This window comes from Chamaea fasciata, unplaced genomic scaffold (genome assembly GCF_029207755.1).
Source record: "Chamaea fasciata isolate MVZ Bird 193981 ecotype frontalis unplaced genomic scaffold, bChaFas1.0.hap1 SCAF_13, whole genome shotgun sequence".
NCBI lineage: Eukaryota > Metazoa > Chordata > Aves > Passeriformes > Sylviidae > Chamaea > Chamaea fasciata.
Window position 1 is genome coordinate 20,161,484 of NW_027094098.1, and position 23,044 is coordinate 20,184,527.

General features: G+C 52.4%; 1 protein-coding gene across 2 annotated transcripts in view; it reads left to right on the forward strand.

Annotated features, from left to right (window-relative positions):
* GRM7 (glutamate metabotropic receptor 7) overlaps nucleotides 1-23,044 on the forward strand; it is a 189,632-nt gene that overhangs the window by 131,270 nt on the left and 35,318 nt on the right. For both annotated transcript variants that reach the window (XM_066195683.1, XM_066195684.1), the window contains exon 8: nucleotides 6,493-7,428. In XM_066195683.1, the coding sequence (XP_066051780.1) occupies nucleotides 6,493-7,428 (936 nt within the window). The remainder of the gene's footprint in view (nucleotides 1-6,492; nucleotides 7,429-23,044) is intronic.

Below are 23,044 nucleotides of genomic sequence, written 5' to 3' on the forward strand. Positions count from 1 at the left end.
CCCCGAATAAACAGCTGCAAAGGGTCTTCAGTCTGCTCTGAAATAACCTGAGAGGAAGCCTTTATTTGCTTTGTTTTCCTGCTTTATTTGGCTTTTCTTCCCCTAAACTGAAAGCGTACATTTTATCAAAATGCTGCTGAAATGATTCCCATGGAACATCCCTGGCTGCTGGTTAATCCCCACCTTTAACTGGGATTAAAGGGGTCTGGGAGTGACTGTGAACATCTTCCCAGTGCTGGCTGCAGTCGGGGATTTTATTCTGCTTCAGCAGTGCCTGGGGAAGGGTTGTCCAGCCAGACCAAGTTTTGCCCTTTTCCTCCCCAAAACTCAGCTGGAAGGGGAGGGACAGGCTTTTCTCCTCACCCAGGCCAGCCTGGGAGCTGCTGGTGGCCCTGAGTCCCATCTCCCCCCTGCAGGGTTTCCTTGCAGAGAGGAAATTCCTTGCACTGGGGAAATCCTCCCCCTGTCTGTGGGGAGAGAATTCCCTGCCCTGGGAGCCTGTGCTGCCCCAGCCACTCTCCATTCTCTGCGCACATCTGCAGATCTTCTAGGGCCCAACTGGCTGAGCACACCCTGAGCAGGATAATTTAATATTGTCAGCGTTATTAATATCACTGCAGCAATCTAATTAGGGCCTAAATGAGCTGGGCACTGAAATTCCCTCAGAATTCTGTGTTTCTTTCATCTTGTTCCCTTATTGCCCTGGGTTGTTCTGCCTTGCACAGGAGACATGATGAGGAAATCACTGTCCCATTGATGCTGAGGCTTCAGGAAGGGAAAACCAGCACCAAATGACTCGACTGGAAGATGCTGGTCTTTGCATCAGCTGGGGAATTGGGGGGAGAAATTAATGCCAGCCTTTCTGAGCTGGCAGGCACTCAAAGAGAAATTCTCTCCAGGGTACACACCCGTGTTGGTTCCCTCTCATCCCTGCCCTTCCCAGACTGGGAGTTGTGTCCTGGGTTTGGCAGAAGCAGAACTTTTCCACAAGCCCAAATTACAGGAAAAATAAAGAATTTATTGGCTCATAAGAGAGATGAAGAAAGAAAAAGGGCTGATGCTTTCCTCAGACCTTAGGTGAGGTGGACTCGTGGCTGTGCCATGAAAGACGGCTCGGAGAAGGAGTTTTCAGGGGAAAAACCAGAATTCCTGGATTTGCTTCTAGATGTGCCATTGCCATCCAGGCTTGTCCTCGGGGGACCTAAAGTTTCCAGCATGTGGGAGCAAGTGTTTGATTTCAGCTGCTGAACTGCTCTGCCCTGCTGCGAGCTGGGGTTTTGGGCTGTGCTCACTGGGTTGGGGCTTTCCTGTCATCCTGCACAATAAAAATCTCTGAAGAGCTGCCCCTGGATCCCTGGCAGTGCCCAAGGCCAGGCTGGAGCAGCCTGGGGCAGTGGGAGGTGTCCCTGCCGTGGCAGGGGTGGCACTGGGTGGGCTTTGATGTCCAAATCAGTTTGGGATTCTGAGATTATTCAGATTTTCCCTCATTCTGAGCCACTTTAGGATAAAAGATTGCCTTGGGTTAGCTCTGCTTTCAGAAGTGAGTTTTGCCCTAACCCATCCATTTAAAGAGACAAGAACTGTGTGTTCTACATCTGGAAGCACGTGCTCTTTTTTGAATTAAAAAAATTTGCAGGGGCTGCAGGAAGAATAGTGAAGATGCATGGTCCACCCCCTCCCATTAGTGAGAGGACAACACGAAGCTGTAGGCAGATATAACAGCATTAAAACAATTAATTTTCCGTTTTATTGTGTGTCAACAGAAATGTATAATAATAAGCGTTTTTGCAAAAACTGTGGATTAAGCATTTTCCTCCACATCAGTGGCGAGCTGGAAATGTCCTTGCTTTAATGTAGAACAAATGGCCCTTGGATCTCATTAAAGATGGAATTCTGAGGGCTCAGAGGAGCCCTCGGGGCTGCTGGGCAGAGCAGGTAGGGCTGCTGACAGAAGGTGGCAAATATTAAACAAAAGACAAAGGAGGAGTGGAAATAAAAGGGAAATAAACGAGGGTGAAGGATTGCTTCTCCTGGGAGCACCAGACAGGGGTGACAGCAGGGATGCTCCGGGGACACCTCTGGATCCTGGAGAGGCTCTGTGATCCCGGGGCTGGGGGCTGCTGCCTGGGGCTGCCCATCCCTGCCCTTCCCACCCCATCCCACCCCATCCCTGGCCGGGATGGGATGGGGATAGGATGGGATAATGAGATGGGATGGGATAATGGGATGGGATAATGGGATGGGATGGGATGGGATGCGATGGGGATGGGATAATGGGATGGGATGGGATGGGATGGGATGGGGATGGGGATGGGGATGGGGATGGGATAATGGGATGGGATGATGGGATGGGATGGGATGGGATAATGGGATGGGATGGGATGGGATGGGATGGGATGGGATGGGATGGGATGGGATGGGGATGGGGTTGGGATAATGGGATGGGATGGGGATGGGGATGGGGATGGGGATAGGATAATGAGATGGGATGGGATAATGGGATGGGATGGAGATGGGGATGGGGATGGGATAATGGGATGGGATGGGAGCAGTGTCAGTTCCCCCAGCAGGGGCAGTTTCCCGGAGCTCACGTGCTGCTGCTGCAGCAGAAACAACCCTTGTGTTTGAAGAGAGGAGTCTCTGGGAGTTGTGTGTTGTCCTGCAGAGGTGTCAAGGTGCTCTCCTCAGTGCAGGGATTTGTTTGGCACAAGCCAGAGCTGGTGGGGTTTGGTTTTTGCCTCCACCACCTCAGTGCTGCCCCAAGGCTTCGCCGGCAATCCCTGCAGGCAGGGGAAGGAAAGGAAAATTGCAGTGTGAGGTGAAGCTCTGTGTCTGGGCCAGGCATGGAGCAGCTCTGCAGCCTCTCTGGCACTCTGGCTTATCAGCTCTGTTATCTCTCGGAGGGATTTCAGTTGATATTTTGCAGGAGACTCTGCCGAGGATGTGTTATTGACACATTCTTAGCTTAAAACCGTTATCATGGTAAATCCCTGGATTTAGGAGCTAATTACAAGACATTAATAGCTGAGCCCGAAGAGCTAAGTCATGCAAATGTTGCTGTCTGCCGAGTGGAATGCACACAAATGTTTGAAGTGCCGAGTTAGGAGCTGCAGTCTGGAGGTGGCAATAAATCCGAGCCCAGTCCTCGCCGCTGGGATCTGCGTGTCCAGGAAATTAATGGCACCGTCTTTGTGGGAGTGGTGTCAGGGAACGTGGCTATTTTCTTCCCTGAGTAGGTTAATTAGCGCTAATGTAATTATTTTTCGTACTGATTTTTATTTTAATCAAACACTGCACGAAACAATTAAGCTCAGAACAAATGGCTTATTATGGAAATGTTTGTGGCGGAGGGAGGCAAAGCAGCAATGTTTGAATTATACACAGATATTGAGTTACTTTATTCATTAAAATGAACAATTACATTAAGGCCTTGTGAGACAGACTAAGCATTTCTTGTTAATGTTTGTTCTCTGGTGAACATAATGAGAATATATATTGTGAGTGGATCCAACCCCTCCTGCTGGAGGCATGCAGGGCCCGGGGGTGTGTGGGAGCACATCCTCCCCAAATCTGCCAGGGCTGCAGGGCAGGGGGCTCCTCGTGTCCCTGGGCACGGGGTCAAGGTCAAGGTGTGGCATTGCTGGCTCGATTTGGGCGCAATGTCTGGCTGCCTCTGGCAGTGCTGTTGGTTTGGGGAGAAGAAATTCCCTTCTCCCTGGGCTGAAATGGAAGGTTCCACATTAAAACCCCCCAGTTTTTCTGTTAATTGCAAGAGCACTGTCTCACAGTGTATGAATTTTTGGTTTGGGGAGAAGAAATTCCCTTCTCCCTGGGCTGAAATGGAAGGTTCCACATTAAAAAAACCCGGTTTTTTCTGTTAATTGCAAGAGCACTGTCTCACAGTGCATGACATTTTTTTGCTGCCTGCTTTGCAGACTGTGCTAGGCATTGTCAGCTAATCCTTGGAGGTATCTAAAGGATGTGTAGATGTGGGACAGATTTTCTTTCAAAAATGCACTTTTCTGGGGGGGGAAAGTGTCTGTAGTTTGACTCAGGTTCTCACCCCCTGCTGCAGCTGTTGGTGCCCAGCATTCCCTCTTTGTATCCTGAATTCTCTCCAGAAATGGCAGAAATCTGTCCAAGGCCAGTGCTGGAGCTGTTGTGGTGTCGCCCCAGGAGGGCAGGGAAAGGACTTTGCTCAGTTCTGCCTCATCTGCTCTTTATCTCCTCGCACAGAGTGTCTGTGCAGAGTGAAGCACCTTTAGGCTGTCCCAGGTACCAGCAGTGCCGTGGAATATGTTTGAGAATATGGAAATCCATCCTTTTGTGGCCATAAGGGAAGCAGGGCTGTGATAACACATTAATCAGCCTGTGGTGATGAAGATATTCACTCGGATGAAAATGGGTGGAAATCATTTCACTGCTGCAGACCGGGTCAAAATCCGTGTGGTTGGGTTGTTTTCACTTTGTGCTGGTGCCTGCAGCAAAAAGGCATCGGGGTGGCTGTGGGCAATGATCAGGGTGGGAAATGCACGCTCTGGGCTGGCTGGAGCCCTCACTCTCAGCTGTAAAACTCAGGTAAGTCTCACCTGCTCTGTCTCACTCTGCCTGGGAAAACGGGCACAAGGCAGGGGCTGAGAGGAGTCACAGGAGCAGCAGTGTCACAGTCACCTGCTTTGCTGAGGAATTGCCGTGGCATTTCCCGTGTTTCCAGGTCAGCAGTGCCAGCCCTGGCTGCCCTCCGTGCCCCCCATGCAGGGAGGGACTCAGGGGACACTCGGGTCACTCAGCCCCTCCTCATCCTCCCAGCCCTGGAACTCCGCTCCTTGTGAGCCCGGGGTCAGAGCAGGGCTGGAGCTGGGCACGGAAATGGATTTCCTGGCTCCTTGCACTGCCAGTGAGACCGAAGCACCGTTAATCAGTGCAATTTAATGAGTGTTTGTATTTCCCTTTATCATCAGCACTGCTTTGCCTCCCGCGAGCTGCACACCTTCAGCTCCGCAGAGCAGGAGAAGGGAGTTCAGGGATCTTTTCTCTTCCCCTTCATCATGCTGAAGGTTAATGAAGTTTCCCAGGCAGTGGCAGACCTCTAGAATATCTCTTATCCAGGGATTATTTTTACAGCATTCACAGAAAGACTCTTGGGTGCTCCAGTGTGTGAGCAGAGTGTGACTTCAGGGCTTGGTGTTTTCACAAATATAACATGAAGATGATACAGGATCTATTTTGATGTAGATTAGGAAAGTGCAACTTAATCCTTCAATTTAAGACTTGCCCATCCAAGTCTTCCTGTCTATATGAATAATTAGGGCAGCTGATTCAAGAAACTCATCTGAGAATTTTGACTTGTAGGGAAAATCACGGAGCTTGTCAGCATTTCAGTGACCTGAAGAAAAATAGCTGAAATTTTGTTTTTAATAACACTTCTTCACATCTATCCCAGGGGATCTGGTTTTATGTGTGGAACAGACACACACAGAGCAGCTGCTGGGCTGGTAGCTGGTGCTGGGAATGCCAGAGCCTTCCTTCCCAGGCTTCCAGCCTGGACTGTTCACTGGGGCTCCAGTGCTAAACCTGCTCTGCTCCTGATACTGGTGAGTGGTTGTAGTCAGGCATGGTTTGAAATGATTTGTGAGTCTCATTTTTCACAGTACTGGGAGCCTTTGTCACATGCCTTGGAGTTCAGGATCCTCCAGACTGCAGAGTAAGTGAGACTCTCCAAGTATTTAATATAATCATTTGTCATTTACATTCCCAGAAGCACATGTGGTATTTCAAAAGCTGAAAGTGACTTTGAAATGAAACATTATCTAATTATTGCGGTTTTCAGTGATGACCATTTTCTTTGTCCTTCGTATTTCTCACCTGGTTTGTGTAGCAGACCTTCCCCCATTCCCACTGATCCCATGCCCTGTAGGAAACACATTTTCCACCTCATTTCAAATCTTGCCCTGGTCAGTAGCAGTTCTGGGAAGGGAGATCCCTGTTCTGCCTCGGCAAGAAGCCCCGAGGTCTGTGGAAAGCAGCCTTGCAAATCCAAGTCCTGCCTTCCCTCAAGGTCTGCAATGTTCTAATTCTCTTGAAAAACAGGTTTTCACTCTGGTGGTTTATCTGGGGCTGTGTGTCATTCCATCCGACTTTAAAACAAATAGAAATGAGAAACAGAGCAGTGGACACAGTCAGGGACTCACAGAGCCCCAGAGAGGCACCCGGCTGTGGTTCCAGGACTCTGCCACGTGGGAAGTTTGTCCAGTCGGGTTTTGTGTGCTGGGGCTCCCCTGGGTCCCCTCCCTTCATTCCCAGCTCGTGTCTGTGGCTGCCAGCCCTGACCCTGACCCTGAGCCTGGTTGTGTTGCTGTCCCACAGATTGAGGAGATGCAGTAGGACAGAGCTGCGTGCTCTGTGCTCCCCTCAGTGTGCAGCCAGCCCTAAGGCAGCCCTAGGCCAGCCCTAAACCAGCCCTAACCTGAGCCTGTCTGTGTTGTCCCCCAGATCGAGGAGATGCAGTGGGGAGGCGGCGTGCGGGCCGTGCCCCCCTCGGTGTGCAGCCAGCCGTGCCGGCCGGGCGAGAGGAAGAAGATGGTGAAGGGGATGCCGTGCTGCTGGCACTGCGAGCTCTGCGACGGGTACCAGTACCAGGCCGACGAGGTCACCTGCCTGCTGTGCTCCTACAACGAGCGGCCCAACGAGAACCGCACCGGCTGCCGCTCCATCCCCATCATCAAGCTGGAGTGGCACTCGCCCTGGGCCGTCATCCCCGTCTTCCTGGCCATGCTGGGCATCGTGGCCACCATCTTCGTCATGGCCACCTTCATCCGCTACAACGACACGCCCATCGTGCGCGCCTCGGGCCGCGAGCTCAGCTACGTGCTGCTGACGGGCATCTTCCTGTGCTACATCATCACCTTCCTGATGATCGCCAAGCCCGACGTGGCCGTCTGCTCCTTCCGCAGGGTCTTCCTGGGGCTGGGCATGTGCATCAGCTACGCGGCGCTGCTGACCAAGACCAACCGCATCTACCGCATCTTCGAGCAGGGCAAGAAGTCGGTGACGGCGCCGCGGCTGATCAGCCCCACCTCGCAGCTGGCCATCACCTCCAGCCTCATCTCCGTCCAGCTGCTGGGCGTCTTCGTCTGGTTCGCCGTGGACCCGCCCAACATCATCGTGGATTACGATGAGCAGAAGACTATGAACCCCGAGCAGGCCAGAGGGGTGCTCAAATGTGACATCACGGATCTACAGATCATTTGCTCCCTGGGCTATAGCATCCTGCTCATGGTGACGTGCACTGTGTATGCCATCAAGACTCGGGGGGTCCCGGAGAATTTTAATGAAGCCAAACCCATTGGATTCACTATGTACACTACCTGTATAGTATGGCTTGCCTTCATTCCAATATTTTTTGGCACTGCCCAGTCAGCAGAGAAGGTAGGTGAGAGTGCGCAGGTGCGTCAGGATTCTCTGTGGTTGTCACCACGCGCTGGTGCTCGGCCGTCCGTGGATTTCCAGTCGGGTTCTGCGGTCAGCTCATTGCTGCCTCACGGGCAGTCCCTGGCGCTGTTTTCCCTTCCCCGCTGAGCTCCTGGGCCATTCGTTTGACAAACTGGCAAATGATCGATAGCAATCACGTTAGCCATCGGTTTTATTGTTGCATCCGTTTCAATTGTTTCTTTGCAGTAGGAGAAATGGGGATTAGCTCTCACATTATCCACAAAGAGGCGTCTCCTGACTAAAGCCTTTCGAATACAAGATGTAAGCAAGAAAACTGGCAAAAAATACCCAGGTGGGCTCCTGAGCCCTGAGGGCCGGGTGGAGTCTGGTGGGTGCTCTGCTCACAGAACAGCCCCGGGACACGTTTACACCACGTTTACACGCACCATTTACAAGGGCCTGTCCTGAGCTCCCGTGGCTGAGCCCAGTGGCTCCAGCTGATGCTCCAGATGCAGATTCACTTTCACTTCTCTCCGGAGAAAAGCTGTCATTTCACAGGGGTTTGGCAAATACCTCCAAGCCCAGTATTTGGAGAGCAGTGGTGACCTGGGCTGTCCTGCACTGCTGTCAGTCTGTTTTATCCCAGAATTTAGAGGGCAGTGGTGACCTGGGCTGTCCTGTCAGTCTGTTTTACCCCACCCCAGCCTGGTGGAAACCACCGCCCCATCCTTACCTGGGGGTCCAGGCATCACCCCCGTGCCTCCGTGCTCCCCCAGCCCGTGCAGGGATGTGGCAGCATGCTGTCACCCCCCGATCCTGCGCCACCCTTCCTCCTGCAGGGAACAGCTCTGGCTTCTCGGCCCTTCCTTCACCTCTGTTCTCGTTTTACATTTGCTCTCGAGCACAGAACTGGGGCAGGCTCAGTTCTGTGGGTGGAATTATTATTATTATTATTATTATTATTATTATTATTATTATGTGTGTTTTTAGAGGGTGAGCAGGTTCCAGGCTGGCAGGTGTCCCTCCCAGCAGGGCTGTCATTGCCGGGGGGCAGTGCCTGAACCCGGGGCTGGGCAGGGGCCTTGGGACAGGTCCTGCTGGGCAGGGGCTGCACAGAGCCTTGTTCCCTCAGCTCAGGAGGTTGGAGGGGTTTGCAGTGGCTCTGGGCTCAGCTTTGGCCCTGGGGGGAGGAGGGGATCAGCCCGGGAGGAGTTTGCTGGGATCACTCAGGACACCCCGGTGGGAACAGAGGTTATGGGCAGGTTTCCACAAACGCTCTCACCTCTGCATCCCCGAGGGAACTGATTTCAGCTGGAAAGGAGCCCTGCCAAGGCTCACAAACGCTTCAAACGCCTCTGCTGTCCCTGTTGAGGGTGAGATAAGGAGCAGCAGCAGCTCCGAGTGCAGTGGGGTCTGTGTGAGCTGGCTGTGACACGGCAGGGCTGAGCTGCTCTCCAGCTCCCTGCGTGCCACGGGGGCCTGCAGGGGGCTCAGATGAGTGCTTGCCATTGTTGTGTGCAGAGATTTAACCGGGTGATACTGAACCACAAAGGAATCCACAGCTGGTCAGCAGCAAAAGCTGGAGGATCCCGGGAGCTCCGGGAGCTGAGTTAAACCTGGGCTCTGGGAGCCTTGGGCTCTTGTGCAGCCCGGGTAGGACAGCAGAGAGGATGATGATGAACTTGATGTCCCCCAGGGCACAGAGGAGGGCACAGGGCACGGAAGCAGCTCCTCACTGCGCTGTGCCCCAGCCTGGGGACATTGGGGACACTGGGGACAGGGAGAGCAGTGACTGCTCGGTGCTGCTGGGGCTCATCCCCATCCCTTGGGCTGGAAGCTGCTCTGTGGTGTCCAGCAAAGCCCCCGGTGTGACCCTGCTGTGCATGGAGGGCCCTGTCCCTGTCCCTGTCCCTGTCCCTGTCCCTGTCCCTGTCCCTGTGTCCCTGTCCCTGTGTCCCTGCAGGGCTGTGTCACCAGTGCTGGCCCTGCTCCTGGGGCTGTCCCCTCCTGCCCTGCCCTGCAGGAGCTTTGCTGCTCCTCCTCCTTTCCTCTCACTCCTTTTGGGTGCAGGGATTGTGCTTTTTGGTGCCTGCTACTGATTTCCTGTCAGATATTTCCTCTGGAAAATATTGTGCCTTGGCTGAGCCACGCACGTCTGTGCTGGAATGGAAATTGCACCTGCTGAAAAATCTCATGCAGCATGATCCTTTAAACTGAGGAATGGGGTTATATATAACACTGTGGGTTTCAGCCTATGGATTTATTTTATTTTATCGATAAATACAAGCATAATGTTGTTCGGTGGAAGGCATATTGAAAACACCTGCCTTGTTCAGGGCACGGAATAACACCAACAACAACAGGAAAAAAAATCCCTAGCAATGTGCTGCAGGTAATTCATAAAAGGTGAATAATTCAAGCAGGAGCTGTTGCAGCAGGTGGAGGGAGGCCAGAAATCCGAGTTTGTCCGGGGTGGAGATGAACCATGAGGTGCATGGGAGGTGGCAAGTGGTAAAAGCAGATTTCAGACCTTTCTACAGCTTGAGTCCTTGCCCACCATCGAAAATGGAGAGAACACGTGGCTGGTTGTGATTTATGGGGCAGTTGTGATTCATGGGCCAGTTGTGATTCATGGGCCAGTTGTGATTTATGGGCTTTGTTTGGTAATGCAGCGCATGGGTCCCATGGGTGGGGAATGTGCTCATCCTTCCCAGCACTCCTGGAGTTCCCAAGGCTGGGACACAGAGGAGCTCTCAGAGCTCTCAGAGCTCCTGCTCCATGCCTGGGCACTGTGCAGCTTTGGGGGGCTGTGTTTCCCTTTATTGGATATATCCCCTAAAATGCTGTGTAACCCTGGAGGAGCAGGACAGTGCTGGGGACGGGGATTGTGCTGTCTCTGCTCAGAAGGATCCTGCACTAATGTGTACTCCACAGAAAGCCAGTATGGCTTTTAGCTGAAGGAGGGGAGATTTCGACTGGATATGTGGAAGGAATTCCACCTGGGAGGGTGGGGAGGGCCTGGCACAGGGTGCCCAGGGAAGCTGAATATTCCCCTAAAATCTCATTTTCTCAGATGATGTCACTGGGCTGATAGAGAGGGAGAGAGATGTCATCGTTATGTTGTCATGTTTCGCAGAGGTTCTGCTGCCTCAGAGCTCTGATTGCTTTTATTCAGTAATTGTGCTAAGATTAAAATAAAACATTGCTGGATATGTTTACAAGGCAGCGAGAACTGTCAGCGTGCTCCTGGAATATATCCTGCCAGTGGGATTCTTTTCTTGACTGATCTCCAGGGCTTTTTTCAGGTTAAAAAAGTTCTAATTGTGCCTCTCAGTGAGGGGTGGCTGTTGTTCAGACACTGTGGTTTTCCTGCTTGGGAGCTTTATTCTTCCCGCCATGATGAGAAACAGGGAAAAGTTGAAATAGGGAAAAGACTTGTCACCTTCTATCAGCTTATTTTTGCATGAACTTTCACTTGTAAACTGGGGTTGGGGTTTTTGGGGCGACGTTTGTGTGTTTTGTAATGAAATTTGAAGTCTCTAATCCCATCAGCTCTTCCACCTTCCTTCTTGTTTCTCCATGTTTTTTTTCCAGTGCCCCTTTTATTCAAACCAATAAGCAGGGCAAGGCAGGCACATTTGGCAGCAGCACTTTTACTTATTGTGCTGAGTGTTCCATAAATACTGTAATTTGAAGGCACATGCAAAACGGGTCCTTGCTCAGATTAAATAATGTCACATTAGCATGGGAGCACTTCAGCCTCCGCTCTGTTTTTTGGTGGAACTAAGTTACCCTTCAATTCTGTGTAACACAAATAGCAATTAGCCAGGTAGGACACATGTTTATTTTCTCCCTTGGGAAGGCTTGGGCTGACAGTTGCTATAGCAACTCTACATGCGTGGATTGGGGAGTTATGAGGGATTTAACGCAACGTTTGTTGGAGTTTTGCACCTCTGGATTGTGGAGGAAACCGGGCTTGGAGGCTCGCAGGGAATGTGGCTGAGTCTGCCACGGTTTGGGGCTGCCACAGGGACTGTGTGGATGGCAGCTCCTGTTTAAAGGAGGGCTCTGATAACTGGAATTTCTCATGGATGCACTTTCACTCCACCCATCACTTCATTACCTGCAGGTTCAGAGGCTGAAGTTCTTCATTTTACCCAGCCTCGATTGTAGCCCTGAGAACACTCTGGAATTTAAGGATCTGACATGAGAGTTGTCCTGAGAGAGAGCTTCACCTCACTGCATTCAGACCCTCCAGGCTGGAGCCACAAGCTCTGGAGACCCACCAAGCACAGGGTATCCAAGAAAAACCACTTTTGTGGGTTTCTGCATTTTAATTGAGGAGAAATTAGGTGTTCTTTGAAATCTGGAAGTGAAATGATCAGTGGAAGTCTTGTAAGGCTGATAACCCTCACTACAAAGGTGATCCTGGCCTAGGTTTTTATTAGGTTATTTATTTGGTTTATTATTTATTTAACAACACTGCTGGAAAGTGTACAAAACCCCTTGTTTTTGAAAACCTTTGGGTGTCTACAGAGTTTCAATTCTAATTTCTGTAGAAGGAAACAAAAACTTTAAGCACAGCTCCAGGGTGAAGTTCCCAGTCAGATTTCCTTCATCACCTTCTGCATTCACTTGGCCTCCCCAAGGGGAAGGGAGGCTGGGACCAGCCCAGCCCCAGCCAAATGAAAAGGCTTTTAAAGGTGTCACTGCTGCTGATGGTTTAACCCTAAAGAGGAGCTCAGGATTCCCACCTGCTGCAGGAATCCCAGGTCCTGGAGCTGTTCTCTCTGCCCTGGTGCCTGTTTCCCTCTCTCTGGAGCTCTGGGGGAGCTCTGTTCCCTGAGCAGCCACCCACAGACCCAGCACCCCCTGGCTGGAGCTGGGTTGTGGCCCCTGAGGCTGCTGGAGGACAGAACATCCCAGGAAATGTGGGATATTCCTGACTGGAATGTTCACTGAGCCCCTCAGGGCTCACCAGGAGCTCTGCCACAGAGGCTGGAAAAGAGAAGGAAAAACAGCCAGGAAAACTTGGTGCCTAAACTTGGGCAGGCTCAGCTGGGATCTGTGGGTGTCCCAGACCCTCACACAGGGTACAGCAGAGAGAAGGGGGGGCTTGTCCTGGAGTTTGTCATGACGGGGACGGCTTGGGAAGGAGCCTCTGCTCAGGGTGGTGGTGTGAAAAACCAAAGCCATTTCGGTGATAAATCCATTCCCCACCGGGCTGCACTGTGTTATCCAGCCAGGGCTTTCCTGGGAAGGGATTCCTGCCATTTTGGTGATAAATCCATTCCCCACAGGGCTGCACTGTGTTATCCAGCCAGGGCTTTCCTGGGAAGGGATTCCTGCCATTTTGGTGATAAATCCATTCCCCACAGGGCTGCACTCTGTTCCCAGGGCAGGGCTTTCCTGGGAAGGGATTCCTGCCATTTTGGTGATAAATCTATTCCCCACAGGGCTGCACTCTGTTCCCAGGGCAGGGCTTTCCTGGGAAGGGATTCCTGCCATTTTGGTGATAAATCCATTCCCCACAGGGCTGCACTCTGTTCCCAGGACAGGGCTTTCCTGGGAAGGGATTCCTGCCTCTCCCTGGTCCTGCCTGGGGCATTCCCACCCAAGCACTGCCCAGGTTCAGCCGGGCATTGGGGGCTGCAGGAGCACTGACACTGCCGTGCCCATTGCCAGGGCAGGCATTGCAAGGCAGGGAACAGCACACGTGCACGCCGTGAGTGAAATGAGGGCTGATTGGAGTAATTAGATCCTCCTCAGAAGACCATAAATTAACGGTGATTATGATTCCTGAAAGAACAGAAGCAGAAGGTGCACTAACGCGTCTCTGCTTTATCACATTTGCTGCATTGTAATGCTCCTTTAATGTTAATATGTACTTTTGTAGTAAAATCTAATTGCAAACACTGAGCAGGCAGAGCCCAAGGCCACAATCGTGTTCCACATAATTACCTGGGGAGGGGGGGCCCCCGCAGCCAGCGGTGCCACCGGCAGAGCCAGGTAGAGCAGGCACCGAGCTGTGCAGGGAGAGGGCAGGGCGGTGATAATTAATAACCCACTAATTGGGGGAAGCGTTCAGGGGTTGGAGCAGGTGTCCCTGAACACCACACTGGAGTGTGTGTGCTGTCTCTCGGGTTCACTTGAGCAGAAGTGACTCCGTCCCTGTCCCCGCGGTGCTGCCGTGTCACCCAGGGACCCTTTGAAGCCTCTGAGTGGTGCTTTGATGTCTGGTGTTGGCAGTGAGGGATCTCTTTGCTGCGGTAATTCCAGCCTTTGCCGTTCCCAGCTGTGCTGAGGAGACAGAAAAAAAAATAAATAAAACCCTTTGGAAGATGGGGAAATAAATAGAACTCAGAAAGGAGAGGGCGTCACAGAGGTGAAAATACAGAATGTCCTGGGCTGGAAGGGACACACAGGGATCATTGATCCAGTTCCTGGCCCTGCACAGACACCCCAAATTCCACCCTGGGCGGGTTGTCCAAAGGCTCCTGGAGCTCTGGGGCCGTGCCCATTCCCTGGGGAGCTCTGGGGATGAACCTTCCCTGCTCTCCATCCTGAGTCTCCCTCCACGGCACTGCTGCAGCCCTGGCAGGACCCGGCCCCTCCTCAGGCTTCTCTCTGGGCAGTTCACCAGGAGCCCCAGTCTGGACCAGCTGTGTTTGGCTGGAACAGCAGATTTGGGAATGTTTGTGGCGCTTTTCCCCCTGTGGCAGAGGCTCCTGCCCGAGGCTCTCAGCATCAGCCGCTCTGGGCAGGGCACAGTGTCAAAAAGGAAAAGGGGCCAAGGAAGGTCGCTTCTTCCCCTGGAATTTCTGGCGCACATTTAACTGCCTCTGGCTGAAAAGCAACACAATTTTTAAAGGAAAAAAAACGTGTAGGTGTTTAATGCATAGTGTTGACATGTACTTTTTTTTGTTCCTCTTTTTTTTTTTTTTTTTCTTTTCGAAAATGTAGAATTGCCGGGAGGGTTGTACATCTGAAAAGCCATCGCTGCACGGGCCCCTGGCAGCCCTATCAACAGTTTTTTATCTGCAGCACGAACTGACAGCCCCTCACTGGGAAATAATTGCGGCTCCGTGGAGTCCAGGGCAGTAATTACTGTGTTGATGAAACTTTTCTCTTTGCTTGCGTTCTGATATCTCCGAATGTCAAACTCACTTGGGCTGACAGCCTAATTTCCCCAGCAGAGCTCTCGCATCGACCATGCGGGGCTGCGGGAGTTCCCAGTTCGCTGGATTCCCGGGGCAGCCGAGGGAAAAGCTCAGCCTTGCAAAGCCCTGTCCTGGGATTAACACTGCTGGGCTCGGGGCAGCCACCCATAGGAGCAAGGCGTGGCAGTAGAGTTGTGGACTGGCGCTTCGAAGTGAGTTTTAAAGGAATCAATCCCAAAAAAAGCGGCTGCAGAGAGGGGAGGCTCAGTTGGAGTGTCTGTGCAGGCAGTTTGCATTAGCGCTGCTGTGTTTGCCAGGCAGGCGAAACCAGCCCCGAGAGTGCCCAGAGCAAGTGGGAATGTGGCACTTCGGGAGCTGCTGCGGGGGTGCTGGGCTGGCCGTGGGATTTGGTGATCCCAAAGGCCATTCTACCATTTTAGTGAATGTTTTGGATTTCCTGCGCGTGCAAGGCTGAAGGTAAGTGCATCACAAAGAAAATGCGATTTCCCGGAGGGGCTGATACAGTCCTCATCCTCTGCCAGTGTGGGTTTTTGGGGAGAACCCCATCCCAGGGCTCAGGTGGGTGCTGTGGGTGGCACTGGGAGGACACTCCCTGTGCAGGATTGTCCCCTCAGGGCCAGCCAGGGCACAGGGAGCTCTGCTGGGGCTGGGGACAGAGCTCAGGGCTGCAGAAACCCTCGGCTCCCGTTGCTGCTGCTGTGTTTGGAGCAGGTCACCAGCTCTGCGGAGCATCCCGGAGCATCGCAGGGTCTGTGAGAGCAGAGCACGGCCGGCGCTGCCCCGGCTGTTGGACAAACACAATCACCGTGTTTGGAGGCGGAAATAATGGTGCTGATTCCCAGCTCCTCCAGGAACAAAAGCAGAGCCACGAAGCGTTTCTCCAGGAAAATGAGAATTATGCAGATGTTTCTCAATTCTCTTGCTGGACGTGGCTGGGTCAGGATTTGGTTTGATGGGGGTTTTCAGCAGCAAGAATTGGTCCCTGAGCCCTTGTGTCACCTCCTGTGAGTGGGTCACTAAAACCCCTGCAGAGGGCCCCAGATGGGGCAGCCCCTGCAGAAGGAGCGTCCTTCACTGCTGGAGTGGATTTTTTCTTGTTTGTTGTAGAATGAACAGGAACAAAACGGAAGGAGCAAGGGAACCTGCCAGGAGAGGAGCAGGGGGAGCCAGGTGAAGCCGTGCCTGGAGAGAGCTCGTGGGGTGGGTGTCACAGAGAGGCACTTTCCATCATCCTGCTCCAAACCAGTGAGCAGAACGTTCAGCCTTGCAGTCAGCTGTGCATGGCACGGGCTGGGTTGGAAGGGCCTCAGAGCCCACCCAGTGCCCCCCCTGCCATGGCAGGGACACCTCTCACCGCCCCAGGCTGCTCCAAGCCCTGCCAGGGATTTCTTCCTGCTATCTAATCCAAACCTCCCCTCCTTCAACCAAAACCTTCCTCCAAGAGCAGTAAAAAATCCCAGGCTGCAGGCGCTGGTGAGGAAATCTCCTCCCCACAAAGCAAGGCCTCTGAGGAGATCTGGGGGAGAGATCCTCTGACCCCAAACATCAGCTCCTCTGTGCACGCCAGGGCTAAACACAGCTGCCTGTGCAGGGGAGCAAAGAGCTGCCCTGCAAAGAACATTTTCAGTCCAGCAAGGCCAGCCCAATGCAAAGCAAAAAGTAGGATTCTCTAGACGTAAGAGATGGACGCAAAAATACTGATTTGAAGGATTTATTTGCTGTTTTGAATGGTTTAAGCAGGCATGTAATAATAATAATAATAATAATAATAATAATAATAATAATAATAATAATAAAAGTAGAGCCTGTCATGCTCAGTCATAGAAATGTTTTGCTTTCGAGGCATAAGCTCAGCAGAAGGTTAAGGAGAAACAACAATGGATTCTTGTAGACTGAAGCAAAAAAACCTGTGTCCCAGCCCTACCAGGTCAGAAGTGATTTGGAGCATGTTTATATTTGTGCAATAACAGCTTTTCTTGCACTGTTAATTGCTCATTAAACACCATTCGCTCAGCCCTTAACTGCCTCTGCCACAGCAGGGAGAGCTGAGGTTTGGCCCTGCCCATTCTCACGGTTTCACCCGTGAAAAATAACATGTGTGCTGTAAATGGAATAACTGGAGTGTTCACACGTTGGCCTTACCTCCAGAGACACTTATTTAACAGAGTGCAGAGGGAGTGGGAGGACAAAACATGAGGTGAACAATATGCTCTCCTCTTCCTCTTGTTCCCTCTGATTTACATCCCCGGCATCAGAGCAGCCTGTAATGTTTAATGGAGATAATTAAATATCATTTGGAGACAAGATAGCTGTTTTTAGCAGAGGAGCAGACCCTGCCTAGCAGCTGAACTAGCAGCAGTAATTCTCGGGGAAGCTGGGGAGGAGATGCACTGGGAAGCGCAGCACAGACTCTCCTAGGTGGTGGAAAGGAAAAGCAATGGAAATCAATTCGTTTGGCCAAGGTGCTTAAACGTGATTAGAGCTGAAGAAAGTCTTGTGAAAACTGGTATTAGGGAGTAGTTAAGATTTATTCTGGTGCCTTAATTGGAGGACCAAGGAAGTCAAGTGATTTGATTCTCCAGAAGTTCAGAATCAATGTTGTTTGAGCAGGTTTTATTGACTGGAAGATGAAATCTGATAAGGGCTGAGGATAAGGAAGGGAGGTCAGATGTCCCCGCTGGTGCAGAGCAGACTGAGCCCTGCCTGTGCTTCCCTCTGATCTCCCCCGAGCCGGGATTTGCCCAGGCAAAGCCTGTGTCCAGCGGGGCGTGGGGGCTCGGGGGCTGCTCGGAGCCCAGCCCATGGCCCCGGGCTCGGTGGGGCTGCCCAAAACAGCATTTACAGAGTCAGGGCCCAAAACAGCATTTACAGCAGGTAAGGGTTTGTCACCAATTCAGGTTGTATTTATTTGCAGTGTTTCAGTTGCCCCAAGCTGACAGCAGGTAAGGGTTTGTCACCAATCCAGTTGTGTTTCCTGTATTTCAATTGTCCCAAGCTGACAGCAGGTAAGGGTTTGTCACCAATCCAGGTTGTGTTTCCTGTATTTCAATTGTCCAGGCTGACAGCAGGTAAGGGTTTGTCACCAATCCAGGCTGTGTTTGTTTCCTGTATTTCAATTGTCCCAGGCTGACAGCAGGTAAGGGTTTGTCACCAATCCAGGTTGTGTTTCCTGTATTTCAATTGTCCCAAGCTGGCAGCAGGTAAGGGTTTGTCACCAATCCAGGTTGTGTTTCCTGTATTTCAATTGTCCCAAGCTGACAGCAGGTAAGGGTTTGTCACCAATCCAGGCTGTGTTTGTTTCCTGTATTTCAATTGTCCCAAGCTGGCAGCAGGTAAGGGTTTGTCACCAATCCAGGCTGTGTGTGTTTCCTGTATTTCAATTGTCCCAAGCTGACAGCAGGTAAGGGTTTGTCACCAATCCAGGTTGTGTTTCCTGTATTTCAATTGTCCCAAGCTGACAGCAGGTAAGGGTTTGTCACCAATCCAGGTTGTGTTTCCTGTATTTCAATTGTCCCAAGCTGGCAGCAGGTAAGGGTTTGTCACCAATCCAGGCTGTGTTTGCTTCCTGTATTTCAATTGTCCCAAGCTGACAGCAGGTAAGGGTTTGTCACCAATCCAGGCTGTGTTTGTTTCCTGTATTTCAATTGTCCAGGCTGACAGCAGGTAAGGGTTTGTCACCAATCCAGGTTGTGTTTCCTGTATTTCAATTGTCCCAAGCTGGCAGCAGGTAAGGGTTTGTCACCAATCCAGGCTGTGTTTGTTTCCTGTATTTCAATTGTCCAGGCTGACAGCAGGTAAGGGTTTGTCACCAATCCAGGTTGTGTTTCCTGTATTTCAATTGTCCAGGCTGACAGCAGGTAAGGGTTTGTCACCAATCCAGGCTGTGTGTGTTTCCTGTATTTCAATTGTCCTGGGCTGACAGCAGGTAAGGGTTTGTCACCAATCCAGGCTGTGTTTCCAGGCTCCTGTGGCTGGCTCAGGCAGGGATGAGGAGCTGTGGCCGCTGCTCTCCCTCTCCTGCAGCAGGGGCAGCAAATCGCTCTGGGGCAGTTTCACAGCGCTGAAGGCAGCAATAACCAGGCTCTGCTTTTTTATCCTGTTAAAGCCTATTGAACACGTTACAGCTTCACGTTAGTGTCTGCGGCTCGTTAACTCCTGTCAGGCCACGGAGGAGTTAAACACGTGAGCTGATTTGGTCTTAAAACTCGGGCTTTTCTCCCCAGATTTCTCTCGGTCTGAGCACCCCAAATGAGGCTGCTGACGGGGAGCTCTGAATAATTCAGAGTGAATTGACTGACGCGTGGGAGGTAATTCCAGAGTTCCCTGGGAGCCGCTAATGAGGGAAGGGAGCTCGGCGGGGTCGTGCAGGACAGGGCATCACCTCACTGCAGAAAGGTTTGGGTATCGCTGGGAATTGCCGCCGCCGCGGCTGATTTGAGATGGAGATTTGCTTTATTCCCACCGTGAAAAGGCAGTGTTAGTTAATTCGGGGAGAAGCTCTTCCCTGATGCTCTGGATTAGCGCTGATGCACACGGGAACCTCCCGAAGGTACGGCGGGGGGGGATCGTGGAGCGACTGGGATTTGGCAGGTCCTGAAATGACGGACTTTTTGTGATTAAACCTCATTTAAACGAGCATCTAAATGATCTCGTGTTGTGGGATTACCCGTTCCCAGCCCAGCGTGACGCTCCCCGCCCGTGTGCTGTGCCGGAGCCGGGAATTGCGGGAAGGGGCAGGAATGATGCTGCGCTGGGCAGTTGCCGTGGCAACGGTGTGTTCTAATTGTGATCCATCAGCAGCAACGGGAACTGGCTGCCTCAGTCACCGAGGTAATGAAATGCAAACCCTGAAGGAATAACGGAGCAAATGAAGAGCTCGCGGTGTCCCCTGTGCCCGGCGATAATCCCGAAGCCTTCCCGTGCTCCCGGGGGTCGGGGCAGCCCCTCCGGGCACAGACGTGCCTGTGCCACCCCAGCCTCGGGAAGGGCATTTTCAGCCCGGGAGATGCTGCTGATGCCTGGCGGGGCTCAGGGGAGAGCTGGTGGGTTCATCGTCCTTGCAGGGACATCTGGGCAGCCACGTGTGGCTCCAGCCTGTGTGGGGCTTCAGTGCTGCCCTCACCGCATGTCTGATCGGTTTTTTATTATTATTGTTTGGACGTTTCAATTGCTTTTCTTTAATACAAGGAATTGTTTTCCCTGTGCCAGGGTTTAAACTCCTAACCGTGGCTGGTCAGGAGCAAAGGCTCTGCTGCCTCATCCAGGAATCTTCCATTCTTCCCACACTCCCTGTTCACATCATCCTTCAGCAAGTGAAATCATTTTCATGGAATGGTTTGAGTTGAGAGGGACCTTAAATCCCACCCAGTGCCACCCCTGCCATGGCAGGGACACCTCCCACTGCCCCAGGCTGCTCCAACCCCAGTGTCCAACCTGGCCTTGGGCGCTGCCAGGGATCAAGGGCCAGCCACAGCTGCTCTGGCCATGCTAATAAATCAATAAATGAATAAATACATAACGCAGTTATAAGAATAAATGGATTGCTGGGTGCTTGGCTGCAGCCTTTAGCCCCCCCGCACATCCCACACTCCGTACCCAGCGCTGTGGTGGCACAGGCCATGTCCAGCCACAAATAAGTTTTCTCTAAGTGGCCAAAGCAATATGGAAATGCTCTGGTTTAACTAATAATTACATTATCATTTCAAAAGTCACTGAACAAATGGCTTGCTTCATGTCATGTGTATTTGTCAGTGCTTTTTACTGCCAGTGCTCTGCTCCAAAGGTCTTTAAAGAGAAGTAATAAGTGTGGGATTATCCCTTCCCTCTCCCCTCCTGCGCTGACACTTGCACTTCAAATTCCCCTGAAGGTCTCTGAGCAGAATTAGATCTTACTTTGTATGCAAATATATGGAATAGATTCTCCACATGGGCCCGGGTCAAACTCCACTGACATTGAAAGATTCCAACTGATTTTTTGGGATTCGTAGCTCTGGGGGGAGTGAAGTGACCACAGCCAGTGGTGGGGCGGGGCAGGGCTGGGGCCATCGGGCACCTCTGGGGCGTTAGGTGGGCAAGGAGTGTTTTGTGGGGTTGGTTTGAGGCTCTGCACACTGGCTGAGCTGGGAATGCACTGGGAATGTGCACTGGGAATGCACTGGGAATGCACTGGGAATGTGCATTGGGAATGCACTGGGAATGCATGCTGGGAATGCACAATGGGAATGCACTGGGAATGCACTGGGAATGTGCATTGGGAATGCACTGGGAATGCACACTGGGAATGCACACTGGGAATGCGCACTGGAAATGTACACTGGAAATGCACTGGGAATGCACTGGGATTGCACACTGGGAATGCACACTGGAAATGCACACTGGGAATGCACTGGGAATGCACTGGGAATGCACTGGGAATGCACACTGGGAATGCACACTGGAAATGCACACTGGGAATGCACTGGGAATGTGCACTGGGAATGCACTGGGAATGTACACTGGGAATGCACTGGGAATGCACTGGGAATGCACACTGGGAATGCGCACTGGGAATGCGCACTGGGAATGCGCACTGGGAATGTACACTGGGAATGCACTGGGAATGCACACTGGGAATGCACACTGGGAATGCACTGGGAATGCACTGGGAATGTACACTGGGAATGCACTGGGAATGCAGTGGGAATGCACACTGGGAATGCACTGGGAATGCAGTGGGAATGCACACTGGGAATGCACACTGGAAATGCACACTGGGAATGCACTGGGAATGCACACTGGGAATGCACACTGGGAATGCGCACTGGGAATGTACACTGGGAATGCACTGGGAATGCACACTGGGAATGCACACTGGGAATGCACTGGGAATGCATGCTAGGAATGCACTGGGAATGCGCACTGGGAATGCTGGGTTGGGTCAGTACGAAGGGCAGTGGGGGGGTCACCCTCCCTGGACTCGGGGCTCTGGGCTGGGTGACAGGGCACGGATCAGCCAGGGGCTGCTCTTGGGGGTCTTTTCCAACCTCCTCAGGGGTTCTGGGGCTCAGCAGCCCCCAGGGAGGGCTGGATGGAGGCTCTTCCCCTCAGCCAGGAACCAGAAAGGAGGGGCACGGGTTGCACGTGAAGGACCTGCTCCCAGAAATAAACACCCTGGAGTGGTCAAACCAAGAGGAAACTGGGTGGATTCTCCAGGAAACCTGCCCAGCTGGTGACACCGGTGACTCCCAGAGGCTGTGGGGCTGGGCAGCTCCCACGGCAGGGCCAGGGCTCAGCTGCACTGACCCGAGGGTGTGAGCCAGCTGTGGGGCCAGGGTGGTGTGCTCAGCGAAGCGCTGGCACCCAGCCCCGCAGGAGAATAAGTTTTGCTCCTCTGGGAAGGGCAGAGGGTTTCATTTTGGATGGGGAAAGGTTTGGGGTGAGTTTTGAGAGCCCTGTGTGTCAGGAGATGGAGGATGTTCAGTTGCTGAAGCAAGTGGAGGCAAAGGGAATTTATTAACTGGAGTGTCTCAGCAAAAGAGCAGTTTGATCTCAGGGAAAGCCTTCCAAGTGGGCCAGGCTGGCTGGACATAAATCAAACATTCACATGGCTGGATCAGGGGAGGCAGAACTGGAGTGAAAGGACAGAAAAAGGAGCGTTGGAGCTTGCTCTGTGAGGTGAACCTTCTGTGGGGATCTCTGCTCTGGTTTAGGGGCACGGCCTGGGCTCACATAGCCAGGTTTTCATCCTGGCAGGACTGCACATGGACAGGTCAGGAGAGCCTGAGCGGAATGGACACTTGATTAGAGCTCGATTTGAGCCCCAGGCAGAGCAGGAGAAACCCTGTCCTGGGGCTGCCTTGCCCTGCTGGCCTGGCCAGCCCCTCTGGCAAGGCTGGCTGAAGGCTTGACGTGTTCCTTCCGCTTTGTTTTCTCACTGTGAATTACTGTGTGTGGTTGGGGAACTCAGCAACGCTCGTATTTATTCTGGATTCTGGATTTAATTTTGTAAGACCTGAATGCCTTAAGTGAGAGGGCTGCTTGCTGTCCTGACGTGTGGCTGCCTGATTTACTGGGCAGTAAAACACAACTGCAACCCCCGGGCCGGAGCCTGAGTGCAGAGAGAACCATCAGGGCCTTGGTGCCTCCCCTCTGCAGGCCGAGGATAATTTTGGCAGTGTTTGTCAGTGCTGTCAAGGCAAAGCTGCAGCTGGCAGAGCTCAGCACTCGCAGAGTTCCCATTGCCATGACAACCTGGGCACATCCTGGAGCTGCTGCTGGAGCTGCTCTGGCCGGGAGGAGGGAGCTGGACCCCGGCCAGGAGCCCCCTGTGCACCCCAGGACCTCCCTGCCCACACCCAGGGGGTCCCTGGGGGGCAGAGCCGAGCCGGGAGCCAGAGGGGCTGGCAGGAGCTCCTGCTGGTGGGTTTCCATCCCGCTGTTCCGTTATTGAAAGG